General features: G+C 43.8%; 1 protein-coding gene across 1 annotated transcript in view; it reads right to left on the minus strand.

Moving 5' to 3' along the window:
* The window catches only part of LOC135568859 (zinc finger protein 665-like), a 39,527-nt gene extending 27,133 nt beyond the window's left edge, over nt 1-12,394 (minus strand). Inside the window, exon 1 of the mRNA XM_065015639.1 lies at nt 11,757-12,394. Within this exon, the coding sequence (XP_064871711.1) occupies nt 11,757-12,156 (400 nt within the window). The 5' untranslated portion in view covers nt 12,157-12,394. The remainder of the gene's footprint in view (nt 1-11,756) is intronic.
* Nucleotides 12,395-15,371: the final 2,977 nt, after the last annotated feature.

The raw sequence follows: 15,371 nt of genomic DNA on the forward strand, positions 1-15,371 counted from the left end.
AATCGATCCTTGACCGGCTCATCCATCTACACATTTAATTACTAACACTACCCTCTCCACTACTGTCCCATCGATGTGGATGTGGGGTGTTCCCTCTGCTGTTTCCTGAAGTCCACGATCATCTCCTTAGTTTTGTTGACGTTGAGTGTGGGGTTATTTTCCTGACACCACACTCCGAGGGCCCTCACCTCCTCCCTGTAGGCCGTCTCGCCGTTGTTGGTAATCAAGCCTACCACTGTAGTGTCATCTGCAAACATGATGATTGAGTTGGAGGTGTGCATGGCCACGCAGTCGTAGGTGAACAGGGAGTACAGGAGAGAGCTCAGAACGCACCCTTGTGGGCCCCAGTGTTGAGGATCAGCGGGGTGGAGATGTTGTTACCTACCCTCACCACCTGGGGGCGGCCCGTCAGGTCTCGAGCTTGATGACGAGTTTGGAGGGTACTCTGGTGTTAAATGCTGAGCTGTAGTCGATGAACAGCATTCTCACATAGGTATTCCTCTTGTCCAGATGGGTTAGGGCAGTGTGCAGTGTGGTTGCGATTGCGTCGTCTGTGGACCTATTTGGGCGGTAAGCAAATTGGAGTGGGTCTAGGTAGGGTGGAGGTGATATGGTCCTTGACTAGTCTCTCAAAGCACTTCATGATGACGGAAGTGCGTGCTATGGGGCGGTAGTCATTTAGCTCAGTTACCTTATCTTTCTTGGGAACAGGAACAATGGTGGCCCTCTTAAAACTTACTACCCTCTCCACTACTGTTCCATCGATGTGGATGTGTTCCCTCTGCTGTTTCCTGAAGTCCACAATCATCTCCTTAGTTTTGTTGATGTTGAGTGTGAGGTTTTTTTCCTGACACCACACTCCGAGGGCCCTCACCTCCTCCCTGTAGGCCATCTCGTCGTTGTTGGTAATCAAGCCTACCACTGTTGTGTCGTCCGCAAACTTGATTATTGAGTTGGAGGCGTGCGTGGCCACGCAGTCGTGGGTGAACAGGGAGTACAGGAGGACAGTCTGGGCCTGCAGCCTTGCGAGGGTTAACACGTTTAAATGTTTTACTCATGTCGGCTGCAGTGAAGGAGAGTCAGCAGGTTTTGGTAGCGGGCCGTGTCAGTGGCACTGTATTGTCCTCAAAGCGAGCAAAGAAGTTGTTTAGTCTGTCTGGGAGCAAGACATTCTGGTCCGTGACATTCGGGGCTGGTTTTCTTTTTGTAATCCGTGATTGACTGTAGACCCTGCGAGCGCGGTAGCTTCCCGTTTTAGTTTCTGTCTACAGGCTGGACGCAACTAAATGGAGTCGTGGTAGAGCCGTGGTAGAGCCGGGGGTGGTGTTTACCACTCCACCAGGCCTTCAGCAGGCTGGAAAAGTGGAATTGATCTGTTTGATCCATTTGTTTTGTTTTCATTTTTTTGCACTGGATTCGTTAAGGTCTCATTATTAATTTGTTTTTATTTTGTTTTAATCAAATCAAAACTTTATTTATTTATATAAATTTCAGACATGAAATAATAAAAAAACAATGAAAATAAAAACTAAAATAGTGCAACACAACTTTCTTTTTTTGTTAATTTAAATAAATAGTACTCTTTCATTTCAGAGCCTGGATTTTCCCCCTGATGAGGCTAATATTCATATCATGCTGAAATCAATTAGAACAAGGGACAAACGTTTAGGGTTCTACATTGTGACATCATTAGAATAATCCTACTACAATGTTACAACATTCTACATTGTGACATCATTAGAATAATCCTACTACAATGTTAAAAGCATTCAACTCCTTCATGAATGATGTTTAAATCAGATATTTTATCAGAGTATCTTTTGTCATGTTGTTTTCGGCTATGAGACTTCTCTCCTGTGTGTCTCGTCTGGTGTGATTATAAAAGCCCTGACAAAACAAAACTCTTTCCAGTCACATCAATGATGATATTTCCTCCCCTGTGTGTTTTCTCTGGTGCTTAGTCAGCTGAGTAGATTCAGTAAAACTCTTCCCACATTGATCACAGCTATAAGGCTTCTCTCCTGTGTGTGTTCTCTGGTGTCGATTCAGATTGCTTGAGTCAGTAAAACTCTTCCCACATTGATCACAGCTATAAGGTTTCTCTCCAGTGTGTGTTCTCTGGTGTGAAGTCAGCTGGCTAGATTTAGGAAAACTCTTCCCACATTGATCACAGCTATAAGGCTTCTCTCCTGTGTGTGTTCTCTGGTGTACAATCAGGATGCTTGAGTGACTAAAACTCTTGTCACATTGATCACAGCTATACGGTTTCTCTCCTGTGTGTATTCTCTGGTGTGATTTTAAATATCCTGATATAACAAAACTCTTTCCACAGTCAGAGCAGTTGTAAAGTTTCTCTCCAGTGTGAATTCTCTGGTGTGCTTTCAGTGAATCTGATCTTGAGTAAGTCTTCCCACAGTCTGAGCAGTGGAAAGATTTCTCTCCTGTGTGTGTTCTCTGGTGTATAGTCAGCTTGCTTGATGTAGCAAAAATCTTCCCACATTGATCACAGCTATAAGCTTTTTCTCCAGTGTGAATTCTCTGGTGTGCTTTCAGTGAATCTGATCTTAAGTAACTCTTCCCACAGACAGAGCAGTGGTTAGATTTCTCTCCTGTGGGTGTCTGCTGGTGTTTCTTGAGATGTTCTGATGTGGAGAGACTCTGCTCTGCATCATGAGGTTGTTGAGTCTCCCCAGAGGATCCACGATAGTCACATCCTTCTCCTGTGTGAACAACAACGTCAGACAGATGGTTAAAAGGCCACAACAGCAGAAATCCACTGTTTATTTCAGCTAAAAGCCCACGATGATGTGCAATAATTTGTCCTGAATGTTTTAATGCTTTGATAAACGTATTTGACAATTGTCTTAGACAGTCAAGTGAGCAACAATAGTCATATTCTGTCTTATTTACTTCCTATTAGTAGTAAAGTGGATGATTGTAGGCTAGAAATAAGTTATTACAGTTGCTGAAACTCTAAGCAGACCTTGTCACCAATACAGGCCCCTCCAATACAGGCCCCTCCAATACAGGCCTCTCCAATAAAGGCCCCTCCAATACAGGCCCCTTCAATACCGACACCTCCAATACCGACACCTCCAATAAAGGCCCCTCCAATACAGGCCCCTCCAATACAGGCCCCTTCAATACAGGCCCCTTCAATATAGGCCCCTCCAATACCGACCCCTCCAATACAGGCCCCTTCAATACAGGCCCCCTCAATACAGGCCCCTTCAATACAGGCCCTTCCAATACAGGCCCCTCCAATACAGACCCCTCCAATACCGGCCCCTCCAATACCGGCCCCTCCAATACAGGCCCCTTCAATACAGGCCCCTCCAATACAGGCCCTTCTTTTTGTTGCAGGTCAATGGAATGAGAAAAAAGAAGAAGCAGAAACTCCCACACTGCTCTTTATTAAGCTTTTACGTATCGGCCTCAAGGCCTTCGTCAGAGCTTCTACATGGTATCATACACTGTGATTGGAGGAAACATGAGGAAGTAATGACTCAGAGCTTCTACATGGTATTATACACTGTAATTGGAGGAAACATGAGGAAGTAATGACTCAGAGCTTCTACATGGTATCATACACTGTGATTGGAGGAAACATGAGGAAGTAATGACTCAGAGCTTCTACATGGTATCATACACTGTGATTGGAGGAAAGATGAGGAAGTAATGACTCAGAGCTTCTACATGGTGTATTATACACTGTGATTGGAGGAAACATGAGGAAGTAATGACTCAGAGCTTCTACATGGTATCATACACTGTGATTGGAGGAAAACATGAGGAAGTAATGCAACTTTATTTAATTATATATTTTTTACCCCCTTTTTCTCCCCAATTTCGATCTTGTCTCATCGCTGCAACTCCTCGGGAAGTTGAAGGTCGAGTCATGCGTCCTCCAAAACATGACCCGACAAACTGCGCTTCTTAACACCCGCCCGCTTAACCAGCCGCACCAACGTGTCGGGGGAAACACTGTTCACTTTACGACTGAGCTCGGCCTGAAGGCGCCCGGCCCGCCACAAGGAGTCACTAGAGAGCGATGAGCCAAGTAAAGCCCCCCCCCCCCCCCCAAATCCTCCCCTAACCCGGACGACGCTGGACCAATTGTGCGCCGCCCTATGGGACTTCCAATCACGGACGGTTGTGATACAGCCCGGAATCGAACCCGGGTCTGCAGTGAAGCCTCTAGCAGTACCATAGGTCGCTGTGCCCTCTAACGCAGATTTAAAAAAGGTGAAACACTTAGAATTCCATTCAGGACAAAAAGGCAATCAAACATTTTGCTGTGATTCTCACACTTTCTCTACATTAATCCTTGGGAAACATATTTAGAAAAGGAATATTTTCACCAAATTGCATGAGAGCATATTTCTGTCCTGCCCTTTGAACCAGGACATGTTTTTTATTAATAAAAAAAAATAGTAATTCAAAGCTGTATATCATCAATAACATGAATTGACCCCCAAGTCCAAGCAACAAGCTCACAGTACAAAGATAAAAAACCTGAAGTATTACTTGTTCCCCCTCGACCATCTCCTTGTACTGGTAGACAAATGACAGACAAACATGAATTAATTAATGTCCCAAAGCCTGTTATTGTCTGTTGACTGCGGTACTAAAAATGCCCTGTTCACACTTAACCTGCTTCCAGCCCAACAATGGCAATGCAGACAAGAAAACTAAACTAGCTAGATTTAGCCAACATTTAGCTTCATAATTACCAACTGGATAGATGTAACATATATTAATCTAGCTAGCCAGCTAGTTGAACTTGCAAATAAACTAACTCAATCTATAACCTATCATTTAATAATGTCTAGCTAGCTAGCCAGCCATCTTAGCATGTGTCCCAATCAAAACCAAACATTAACAGCAGAACACGACTGGGCAGCTCAGCTAGCTGTCTTAACGTTGCTTCATCCCGCAACGAGACATCTGTAAACAACGGCTCTAACGGTACCTGTACCCAACTGTCTAACTAGCTCTATAGCTAATATGAAAATTACTTTTTGATACAGTTGAGACAATAACGTACAGTGGGGCAAAAAAGTATTTAGTCAGCCACCAACTGTGCAAGTTCTCCCACTTAAAAAGAGGAGAGAGGCCTGTAATTTTCATCATAGGTACACTTCAACTATGACAGACAAAATGAGAAAAAAAATCCAGAAAATCACATTGTAGGATTTTTTATGAATTTATTTGCAAATTATAGTGGAAAATAAGTATTTGGTCAATAACAAAAGTTTCTCTATACTTTGTTATATACCCTTTGTTGGCAATGACAGCGGTCAAACATTGACTGACATCATCTCCAGCATAGGTTGGATTCTATCAACCAATCAAATCAATATTCTATCTGTTCAGCCTCAGAGTCCAAAATAAATCTTATTGAACACTTTAAACTGAATCCGATTGGACGGGGCATCTCTCATTGGGACGAGCATCTCTCATTGGACCGGGCATCTCTCATTGGACCGGGCATCTCTCATTGGGACGAGCATCTGCTGTACTATTTTGTTCCATTACTCCTCTTCACTATTCCTCTCCATTACTCCATTACTCCGTTACTCCTCTCCATTACTCCTCTCCATTACTCCGTTACTCCTCTCCATTACTCCTCTCCATTACTCCATTACTCCTCTCCACTATTCCTCTCCATTACTCCTCTCCATTACTCTGTTACTCCTCTCCACTATTCCTCTCCATTACTCCTCTCCGTTACTCCTCTCCATTACTCCTCTACACTATTCCTCTCCATTACTCCGTTACTCCTCTCCATTACTCCTCTCCACTATTCCTCTCCATTACTCCGTTACTCCTCTCCATTACTCCTCTCCACTATTCCTCTCCATTACTCCTCTCCATTACTCCGTTACTCCTCTCCATTACTCCTCTCCATTACTCCGTTATTCCTCTCCATTACTCCGTTACTCCTCTCCATTACTCCTCTCCACTATTCCTCTCCATTACTCCGTTACTCCTCTCCATTACTCCTCTCCACTATTCCTCTCCATTACTCCTCTCCATTACTCCATTACTCCTCTCCATTACTCCTCTCCATTACTCCGTTACTCCTCTCCATTACTCTGTTACTCCTCTCCATTACTCCACTCCATTACTCCATTACTCCTCTCCATTACTCCTCTCCATTATTCCATTACTCCTCTCCATTACTCCTCTCCACAATTCCTCTCCATTACTCCTTTCCACTATTCCTCTCCATTACTCCTCTTCACTATTCCTCTCCATTACTCCATTACTCCTCTCCATTACTCCTTTCCACTATTCCTCTCTATTACTCCTCTCCAATACTCCTCTCCATTACTCCTTTCCACTATTCCTCTCTATTACTCCTCTCCATTACTCCTCTTCACTATTCCTCTCCATATCTCCCCTCTCCATTACTCCTTTCCACTATTCCTCTCCATTACTCCTCTCCATTATTCCTCTCCATTACTCCATTACTCCTCTCCATTACTCCTCTCCATTACTCCGTTACTCCTCTCTCCACTATTCCTCTCCAAAATGTTACCTCCAGGTCTTTTCCCCATAACGGCCTTCAGGCCCTTACAAGCTCCATTAAATCCACCTATAAAATGACTATATATAATCCCATTAAATCCACCTATAAAATGACTATATATAATCCCATTAAATCCACCTTTAAAATGACTATATATAATCCCATTAAATCCATCTATAAAATGACTATATATAATCCCATTAAATCCACCTATAAAATGACTATATATAATCCCATTAAATCAATCTATAAAATGACTATATATAATCCCATTAAATCCACCTATAAAATGACTATATATAATCCCATTAAATCCACCTATAAAATGACTATATATAATCCCATTAAATCCACCTATAAAATGACTATATATAATCCCATTAAATCCATCTATAAAATGACTATATATAATCCCATTAAATCCATCTATAAAATGACTATATATAATCCCTGTGGTAATTTGCAGAGGATTATTTTGTTTTAACACTTACAGTATATCAGAATGTACAGGGAATTGGTTGTTTTTCTGTCCCACTTTAAACAAACGAATCTGGAGATCCACGTCGGAAAGTATTCAGACCCCTTGACTTTGTCCACATTTTGTTACGTTACAGCCTTATTCTAAAATGGATCAAATAAAATCCTAATAAATCTACACACAATACCCCATAATGACAAAACGAAAACAAGTTTATATTTTTGCAAATGTAATTCAAAATAAAAAAACAGAAATAACTTAATTCCATAAGTATTCAGACCCTTTTTCTATGAGACTCGGAATTGAGATCAGGTGCATCCTGTTTCCATTGATCATCCTTGAGATGTTTCTACAACTTGATTTCCTTCCACCTGTGGTAAATTCAATTAATTGGACACGATTTTGAAAGGCACACACCTGTCTATATAAGGTCCCACAGTTGACAGTGCATGTCAGAGCAAAAAACCAAGCCATGAGGTCGAAGGAATTGTCCGTAGAGCTCCGAGACAGGATTGTGTCAACATACAGATCTGGGGGAAGGATACGAACAAATTTCTGCAGCTTTGAAGTTCCCCAAGAACACAGTGGCCTCCATCATTCTTAAATGGAAGAAGTTTGGAACCACCAAGACTCTTCCTGGAGCTCGCCGCCCGGCCAAACTGACCAATCAGGGGAGAAGAGCCTTGGGCACCTAAAGACTCTCAGACCAGGAGAAACAAGATTCTCTGGACTAATGAAACCAAGATTGAACTCATAGGCTTGAACGCCAAGCGTCACGTCTGGAGGAAACTTGGAACCATCCCTACGGTGAAGCATGGTGGTGGCAGCATCACGTCAGGAGGAAACCTGGAACCATCCCTACGGTGAAGCATGGTGGTGGCAGCATCACGTCAGGAGGAAACCTGGAACCATCCCTACGGTGAAGCATGGTGGTGGCAGCATCACGTCAGGAGGAAACCTGGAACCATCCCTACGGTGAAGCATGGTGGTGGCAGCATCACGTCAGGAGGAAACCTGGAACCATCCCTACGGTGAAGCATGGTGGTGGCAGCATCACGTCTGGAGGAAACCTGGAACCATCCCTACGGTGAAGCATGGTGGTGGCAGCATCACGTCAGGAGGAAACTTGGCACCATCCCCTGCAGTGAAGCATGGTGGTGGCAGCATCACGTCTGGAGGAAACCTGGAACCATCCCTACGGTGAAGCATGGTGGTGGCAGCATCACGTCTGGAGGAAACCTGGAACCATCCCTACGGTGAAGCATGGTGGTGGCAGCATCACGTCTGGAGGAAACTTGGCACCATCCCTGCAGTGAAGCAAGGTGGTGGCAGCATCACGTCAGGAGGACACTTGGCACCATCCCTGCAGTGAAGCATGGTGGTGGCAGCATCACATCTGGAGGAAACTTGGAACTATCCCTACGGTGAAGCATGGTGGTGGCAGCATCACGTCAGGAGGAAACCTGGAACCATCCCTACGGTGAAGCATGGTGGTGGCAGCATCACGTCTGGAGGAAACCTGGAACCATCCCTACGGTGAAGCATGGTGGTGGCAGCATCACGTCAGGAGGAAACCTGGAACCATCCCTACGGTGAAGCATGGTGGTGGCAGCATCACGTCAGGAGGAAACCTGGAACCATCCCTACGGTGAAGCATGGTGGTGGCAGCATCACGTCTGGAGGAAACCTGGAACCATCCCTACGGTGAAGCATGGTGGTGGCAGCATCACGTCTGGAGGAAACCTGGAACCATCCCTACGGTGAAGCATGGTGGTGGCAGCATCACGTCTGGAGGAAACCTGGAACCATCCCTACGGTGAAGCATGGTGGTGGCAGCATCACGTCTGGAGGAAACTTGGCACCATCCCTGCAGTGAAGCATGGTGGTGGCAGCATCACGTCAGGAGGAAACTTGGCACCATCCCCTGCAGTGAAGCATGGTGGTGGCAGCATCACGTCTGGAGGAAACCTGGAACCATCCCTACGGTGAAGCATGGTGGTGGCAGCATCACGTCTGGAGGAAACCTGGAACCATCCCTACGGTGAAGCATGGTGGTGGCAGCATCACGTCTGGAGGAAACTTGGCACCATCCCTGCAGTGAAGCAAGGTGGTGGCAGCATCACGTCAGGAGGACACTTGGCACCATCCCCTGCAGTGAAGCATGGTGGTGGCAGCATCACATCTGGAGGAAACTTGGAACTATCCCTACGGTGAAGCATGGTGGTGGCAGCATCACGTCAGGAGGAAACCTGGAACCATCCCTACGGTGAAGCATGGTGGTGGCAGCATCACGTCTGGAGGAAACCTGGAACCATCCCTACGGTGAAGCATGGTGGTGGCAGCATCACGTCAGGAGGAAACCTGGAACCATCCCTACGGTGAAGCATGGTGGTGGCAGCATCACGTCAGGAGGAAACCTGGAACCATCCCTACGGTGAAGCATGGTGGTGGCAGCATCACGTCTGGAGGAAACCTGGAACCATCCCTACGGTGAAGCATGGTGGTGGCAGCATCACGTCTGGAGGAAACCTGGAACCATCCCTACGGTGAAGCATGGTGGTGGCAGCATCACGTCTGGAGGAAACCTGGAACCATCCCTGCAGTGAAGCATGGTGGTGGCAGCATCACGTCAGGAGGAAACTTGGCACCATCCCTGCAGTGAAGCATGGTGGTGGCAGTATCATGCTGTGGGAATGTTTTTCAGCGGCAGGGATTGGGAATAGCTGCGCAGCAACACTCCCCATCCAACCTGACAGAGCTTGAGAGGATCTGCTGAGAAGAATATGAGGAACTACTCAAATACACGTTGGCCAAGTTGTAGCGTCAAACCCAAGAAAACTCGATGCTGTAATCGCTGCCAAAGGTGCTTCAACAAAGTACTGAGGAAAGGGTCTGAATACTTATGATAATGTGATATTTCATTTTTTTATTTTATTGTATTAGATTTATTATACAAACATTTCTTTAAGAAACTGTTTTTGCTTTGTCATTGTGGGGTATTCTGTGTAGAGGAGGGAAAAAACATTGAATGCATTTTTAGAATAAGGCTGTGAAAGTGGAAAAATAAAAAAAGTCAAAGGATATACAGCCATTTAAAATGGTAAAAATCAATAACTAATTAATTGATTATCTAGCTAACTTGCTAGACTAGTAACGTTAGTTAACCCTGTGTCTATCATCGACATACTGGTGGATATTAGCTAGCTAACTTGCTAGACTAGTAACGTTAGTTAACCCTGTGTCTATCATCGACATACTGGTGGATATTAGCTAGTTAAAAGTTACAATTTTCATAGATCTGAATTGTGTGTTGTAGGTTATAGCTAGCTGATGTAGTTAACTAGTTGGCTAGCTAACGTTAGTCAAACACAACAAGCTAACGTACCTTTATTGGAGCTCTGAGGTTGATTCAAGTGAATTGTGTTTCGCGCCGCAGAGCTTCTGTACTACGAACTGGTCACTGGTGAGTTTCTTGACTCTTGAGGCCGCAGCTCACAGAACTAAATAACCTTCAGAACTGTGTTGAACCCAACAAAGATCATCTATTTACCAAGAAAAAAGGCGAACGTGAATTTACAGAACTTAATTGAAACTATGTTTGTTAGAAAACGGATCTTTTGGTGTGGCGGCAATGATTCTGCCGTGGCGCAGAGACACACTTAAATGAACGCAGAGTAAACACTGACTGTATATTTGCGACTGTTCGACTAACAGCCTGTCGACCAAACAATCGACTGAATGGGGTCAGCCCTTGTAGCATCATACATCATTATGACATCATAATAGCCTTTGGTTCTTGAAGAATAGAACTTAGAAATGCCTCAAATGATTCAACTGTATTTCCCCCATCAGAAACCAAAACATGAGCTCCTATAACACCACTGTTGGTAAATTAACACTGTATAGCCTCAATCTGGTTAAAACTATCATTATGACATCATGGATGAATTCTAGAATATACTATATAGCCTCAATCTGGTTAAAACTACCATTTTGACCTCATGGATGGCCAGTCCTTGTATTCATAGTGTAGTGAATTCAGGGGGAGGTCCTGAGCTGAACTCCAGCGACTATCAAGCCAACACCTTATAACTGTTACGCCAAGATGTCTGAACTTCTTGACAAGGTGGCTACAATAACTTTCTCTATGAGTTTGAGAGAGGGGTCCATTTCCCCATCAGCCCCCATCCGTTTACCAAACCAAGTCTCAGGGCTGACATTTTGTTGCTATTTAAATCCGAGGTTGTCCCGTTAAAAAAAAGCCACAATCAAATCAACCAATCTGCAGTTGAAACAATGAAGCGTCATTCCGCCACTTCATAAACGTTTATGATGTAACAATGATGTGATGATGTAATTACACATTCCACCACTGTTTAGGTAATAAGATGATGGATGGGGCTGGAGAAATGTAACTACTCTCAAATTCATAGACAGACCTATGGATGCAAGGACTGACCATCCATGATATCAACATTATAGTTTTAACCATGTTGAGGCTATACAGTGTCGATTTACATTGTTTCTAAACATTGGAGTAAAAAAAGCTTATTTGGGGTTCTGATGTGGTACAACAGTTCAACTAAGCTCATGAGGCATGTGTTATATTCTTCAAGAATCAATGGCTATAAATAAATAATTTAAAAGTCCAAACATGGATGTAACTACAGATTTCCCCTTTAACACCAAACATCAGTTCAACAACTGCAGAGTTTGTGCCTCTGTATTTAAGACAGTACTTACTAGTGTTAATCAGGGAACGGTTTCTCAAAACCATCTTATGGCTAAATTCATCATTAGAATCATTGGATGCCTTAAGATGCGTTTGGGAAACCGGGCCCAGATATCCAGTTTCCTCGTCTTCTTCCTCCTCCTTTTTGGATGTGACAGTCATCTCCCCCTCCTCTTTCACTCCAAAAACGAAATCCTCCTCTTTCTCTTCCTCCTCTTCTTTTACTGTAACATCCTCCTCCTCTTTCACTGAAACGTCTTTCTCTTCTTCTTTCACGGTAACAGCCTCACCCTCTACTTGTTTTTGTATTGTAACAGCCTCCTCTTCCTCCTCCTCTTTGACGAGACCCTCTTTCTCCGTCCAGCAGACCACCTCTTCTTTATCAGAAGGAGAACAGCTTAGTGAACTCATGGTCGGAGATGTTAGCTAGCTAGGCTAATGCTAACTGAACCAGCCCGCTAGTTGAATAATAATAACAACAACACCGTAAATATGAAATTAAATCGGATAACTAACTAGACGACAGTATTGAGTTTAAAATACACTGGCTAATAAACACGAAAGCGTCTAAAGCGGTTTATTGGTTCGTCTATTTTGTCTATCAAGCTATCGAGGTGTCTGACTCACTGTTGTTGCTGTTGAAAGAAGCGTTCCGTCCACTACATTATACGTCACACCAGCAGCATCGCCTTAAAGTCGCAGATCGTCATCTGCTGACTGGAGTGGGAAAAATAGTAACTCAGTTGTAGTCACTATCTGGTTACCTACTTACTATTAAGTACAAACAGTTATGTTTTTGCGTTATTACATATTTATTATCTTCTAAAACTACCCACAATGTACGATGTTGCAATGTCAAATTGATATACTCTGTGCTATGCAGGTCTTCTACTAGCTGGGTGGTTAACGTCAGTCAGCAACATCATGCTCTTTACGGACTGTGTGGCCAAAGATGTTTTATACCTAACCCAGATAGACCAGAACCTGTCGTTTGCAATGGCAGCAAATTAATCATAGTGGACAGAACAAGCAAGGAGGTGGGCAGAGCCAAGCAGGAGCTAGCAAGATCCTATTGGCGCGTTCGAGTATTTATTTGCATATTTCCATTAGGGAACGCCTACTCTGTGAAGTTTACCGGTGTGAAATAACTCATAACGTCCTCGCACTCCTTTTAAACAACGCCATTAAAAAAAACTTTTGCAAAAGGGTAAAGTATACAAAACGTAGTCCACTCTGTTTGTTAAAGATTCTAGTTATGGAATCAGAAAACTGTATTGAGATCAAACGTTTGATCAATGAGAAAATCAGCAGAACCCATCCGGCTACATCTTCTCCCAATGGGCTTCCTCTCATCACCATATTTGGTAGTGAGTGAAAAAGCCAACCGGATGTTTCACATTTATTCCTCAGGTGAAACATCTGGCTCATTGTTCTGTAGTGGCTGTGTTATTAGGTGGTGGGCCGAAGCCGAAAAGAGTGAACTTAATGGGTCCCAGTCGAGGGAGGACCGGATTTTTTGTATATGACAGTAAAACATTGTTATGATGACTATAACATTTGTTGTCACCTTCAATTCTTGCACATTTTCTCATAAAAAGTACATTTCAACACTCTGTCTTCTCAAGCAAATTTGACCAACTCCCAACTCCTAAACTTGGAACCAATCAGTACATACCCCCGGTGATGCCTACACCAATCAGAGGTCCCGTACATACCCCCGGTGATGCCTACACCAATCAGAGGTTCCGTACATACCCCCGGTGATGCCTACACCAATCAGAGGTCCCGTACATACCCCCGGTGATGTAGGCAGCCACTATGGTATTTATCACTATCTATGTGTATATATTTCTATGATCTATGTATGTCGTGTTTACCGTTACCTAGATCCTATAGTTGCTCTCCTGTCTGACTGTGTGTCTCTTTAATGCTCACAATCTATGTGTATGTCGTGTTTGATGTGTATTTCTCCCTTCTGGAAACTTTATCTATAGAGTTGACTGTCGATCGGACATTAGGTCTCACCCGTACATCTATAAGCTATTACCCAGGGGTCGTAAATCCCTAGTTAACCTCCTATTTCATGTTGTGTCCGAGGACTTTTAAAGTACACCAATATCTTGTATCTCAGTCCGCTATATGGGGCGGCAGGGTAGCCTAGTGGTTAGAGTGTTGGTCTAGTAACCGGAAGGTTGCAAGTTCAAACCCCCGAGCTGACAAGGTACAAATCTGTCATTCTTCCCCTGAACGTCATTGAAAATAAGAATTTGTTCTTAACTGACTTGCCTAGTTAAATAAAGGTAAAATATATTAGGCTTCCCTCTCCTCCTTTTTGGACTTTATTTCAGTACTGTCTGTTGAATCGGATCGATGGTTTTTCCACCCTGAGTTTAGTTGACCATTCAAGTTATCTTGTACGCATAGAATTACCTTCCTATCTCACCAAGCCCACTTTATATCCTCACTCTCTCTTCTCCCACTCTATTTTGGACTTTATTTAGGTATGTCTGTTGGATTGGATCTATCGCGGATCTACCCTGTGTTTAATTAGTCCTATGAGTTATCCTATTTATACAAGATCAGCGTCCCATCTCCCAGCACCTATTTAATATCCCCTCTTAATATCCCCTCTGGCCACCAAGGCACCCAGATCTATTAAGACTTAATATCCCCTCTGGCCACCAAGGCACCCATATTTATTAAGACTTAATATCCCCTCTGGCCACCAAGGCACCCAGATCAATTAAGACTTAATATCCCCTCTGGCCACCAAGGCACCTGGATCCATTAAGACTTAATATCCTCTCTGGCCACCAAGGCACCCAGATCTATTAAGACTTAATATCCCCTCTGGCCACCAAGGCACCTGGATCCATTAAGACTTAATATCCCCTCTGGCCACCAAGGCACCCGGATCTATTAAGCTAATTTTATTTATGGTAGTGCACCTTACCTCAGGTCATTTCGGACCTGCCCAGTTATCGATATATGTATATTGGTCATACAAGACCCAGAGAATCTGTTTGGAATAGCGCAGCTCCTATTATTGATAAATTCTAAACATTTTAGAACGTCAAATCAAAGATATCTTAATTCATTCCCCCCAAATTCGAGAATAAAGACTACTGACCTGGTCTCGCAGACTGGGAAAAGTAATGCCGGTTGGATCTAGTCACCGTTCCTGTCAACCTGGGGTGTATACCGGCCTGTTATAGAGCTCGAATTTTCAGGGGACAGGACTTTGTTTTACGGGACCACGGACCGCCTGTGCACGGTTCTCGGCTTGTTATCTTCAGATGACAGGGACAGATATTTAGATCCGGCTTCGAAGGACCAAATGTTAGATGAATTTAGTTCTTATGTTAAAATTCTTAACCAGTTCAATTAAAACACTCTGTCCGTTTCTAAGAATTTGTAAGGTTCTTATTTGCATGAAATGGTCAGAGACCAGCCACCGAAATGAATCAATACAATTTCAAAATGTTCAACAAAAATGTACTGGATTGGTTGTTCTGCCTGCGGCTATGGAACCCTGACCTGTTCACCGGATGTGCTGCAGGTCCCAGACCTGCTGTTTTCAACTCTCTGGAGACAGCAGGAGCGGTAGAGATACTCTGAATGTGGTG

The sequence above is a fragment of the Oncorhynchus nerka genome, unplaced genomic scaffold (genome assembly GCF_034236695.1).
Source record: "Oncorhynchus nerka isolate Pitt River unplaced genomic scaffold, Oner_Uvic_2.0 unplaced_scaffold_1369, whole genome shotgun sequence".
Lineage (NCBI taxonomy): Eukaryota > Metazoa > Chordata > Actinopteri > Salmoniformes > Salmonidae > Oncorhynchus > Oncorhynchus nerka.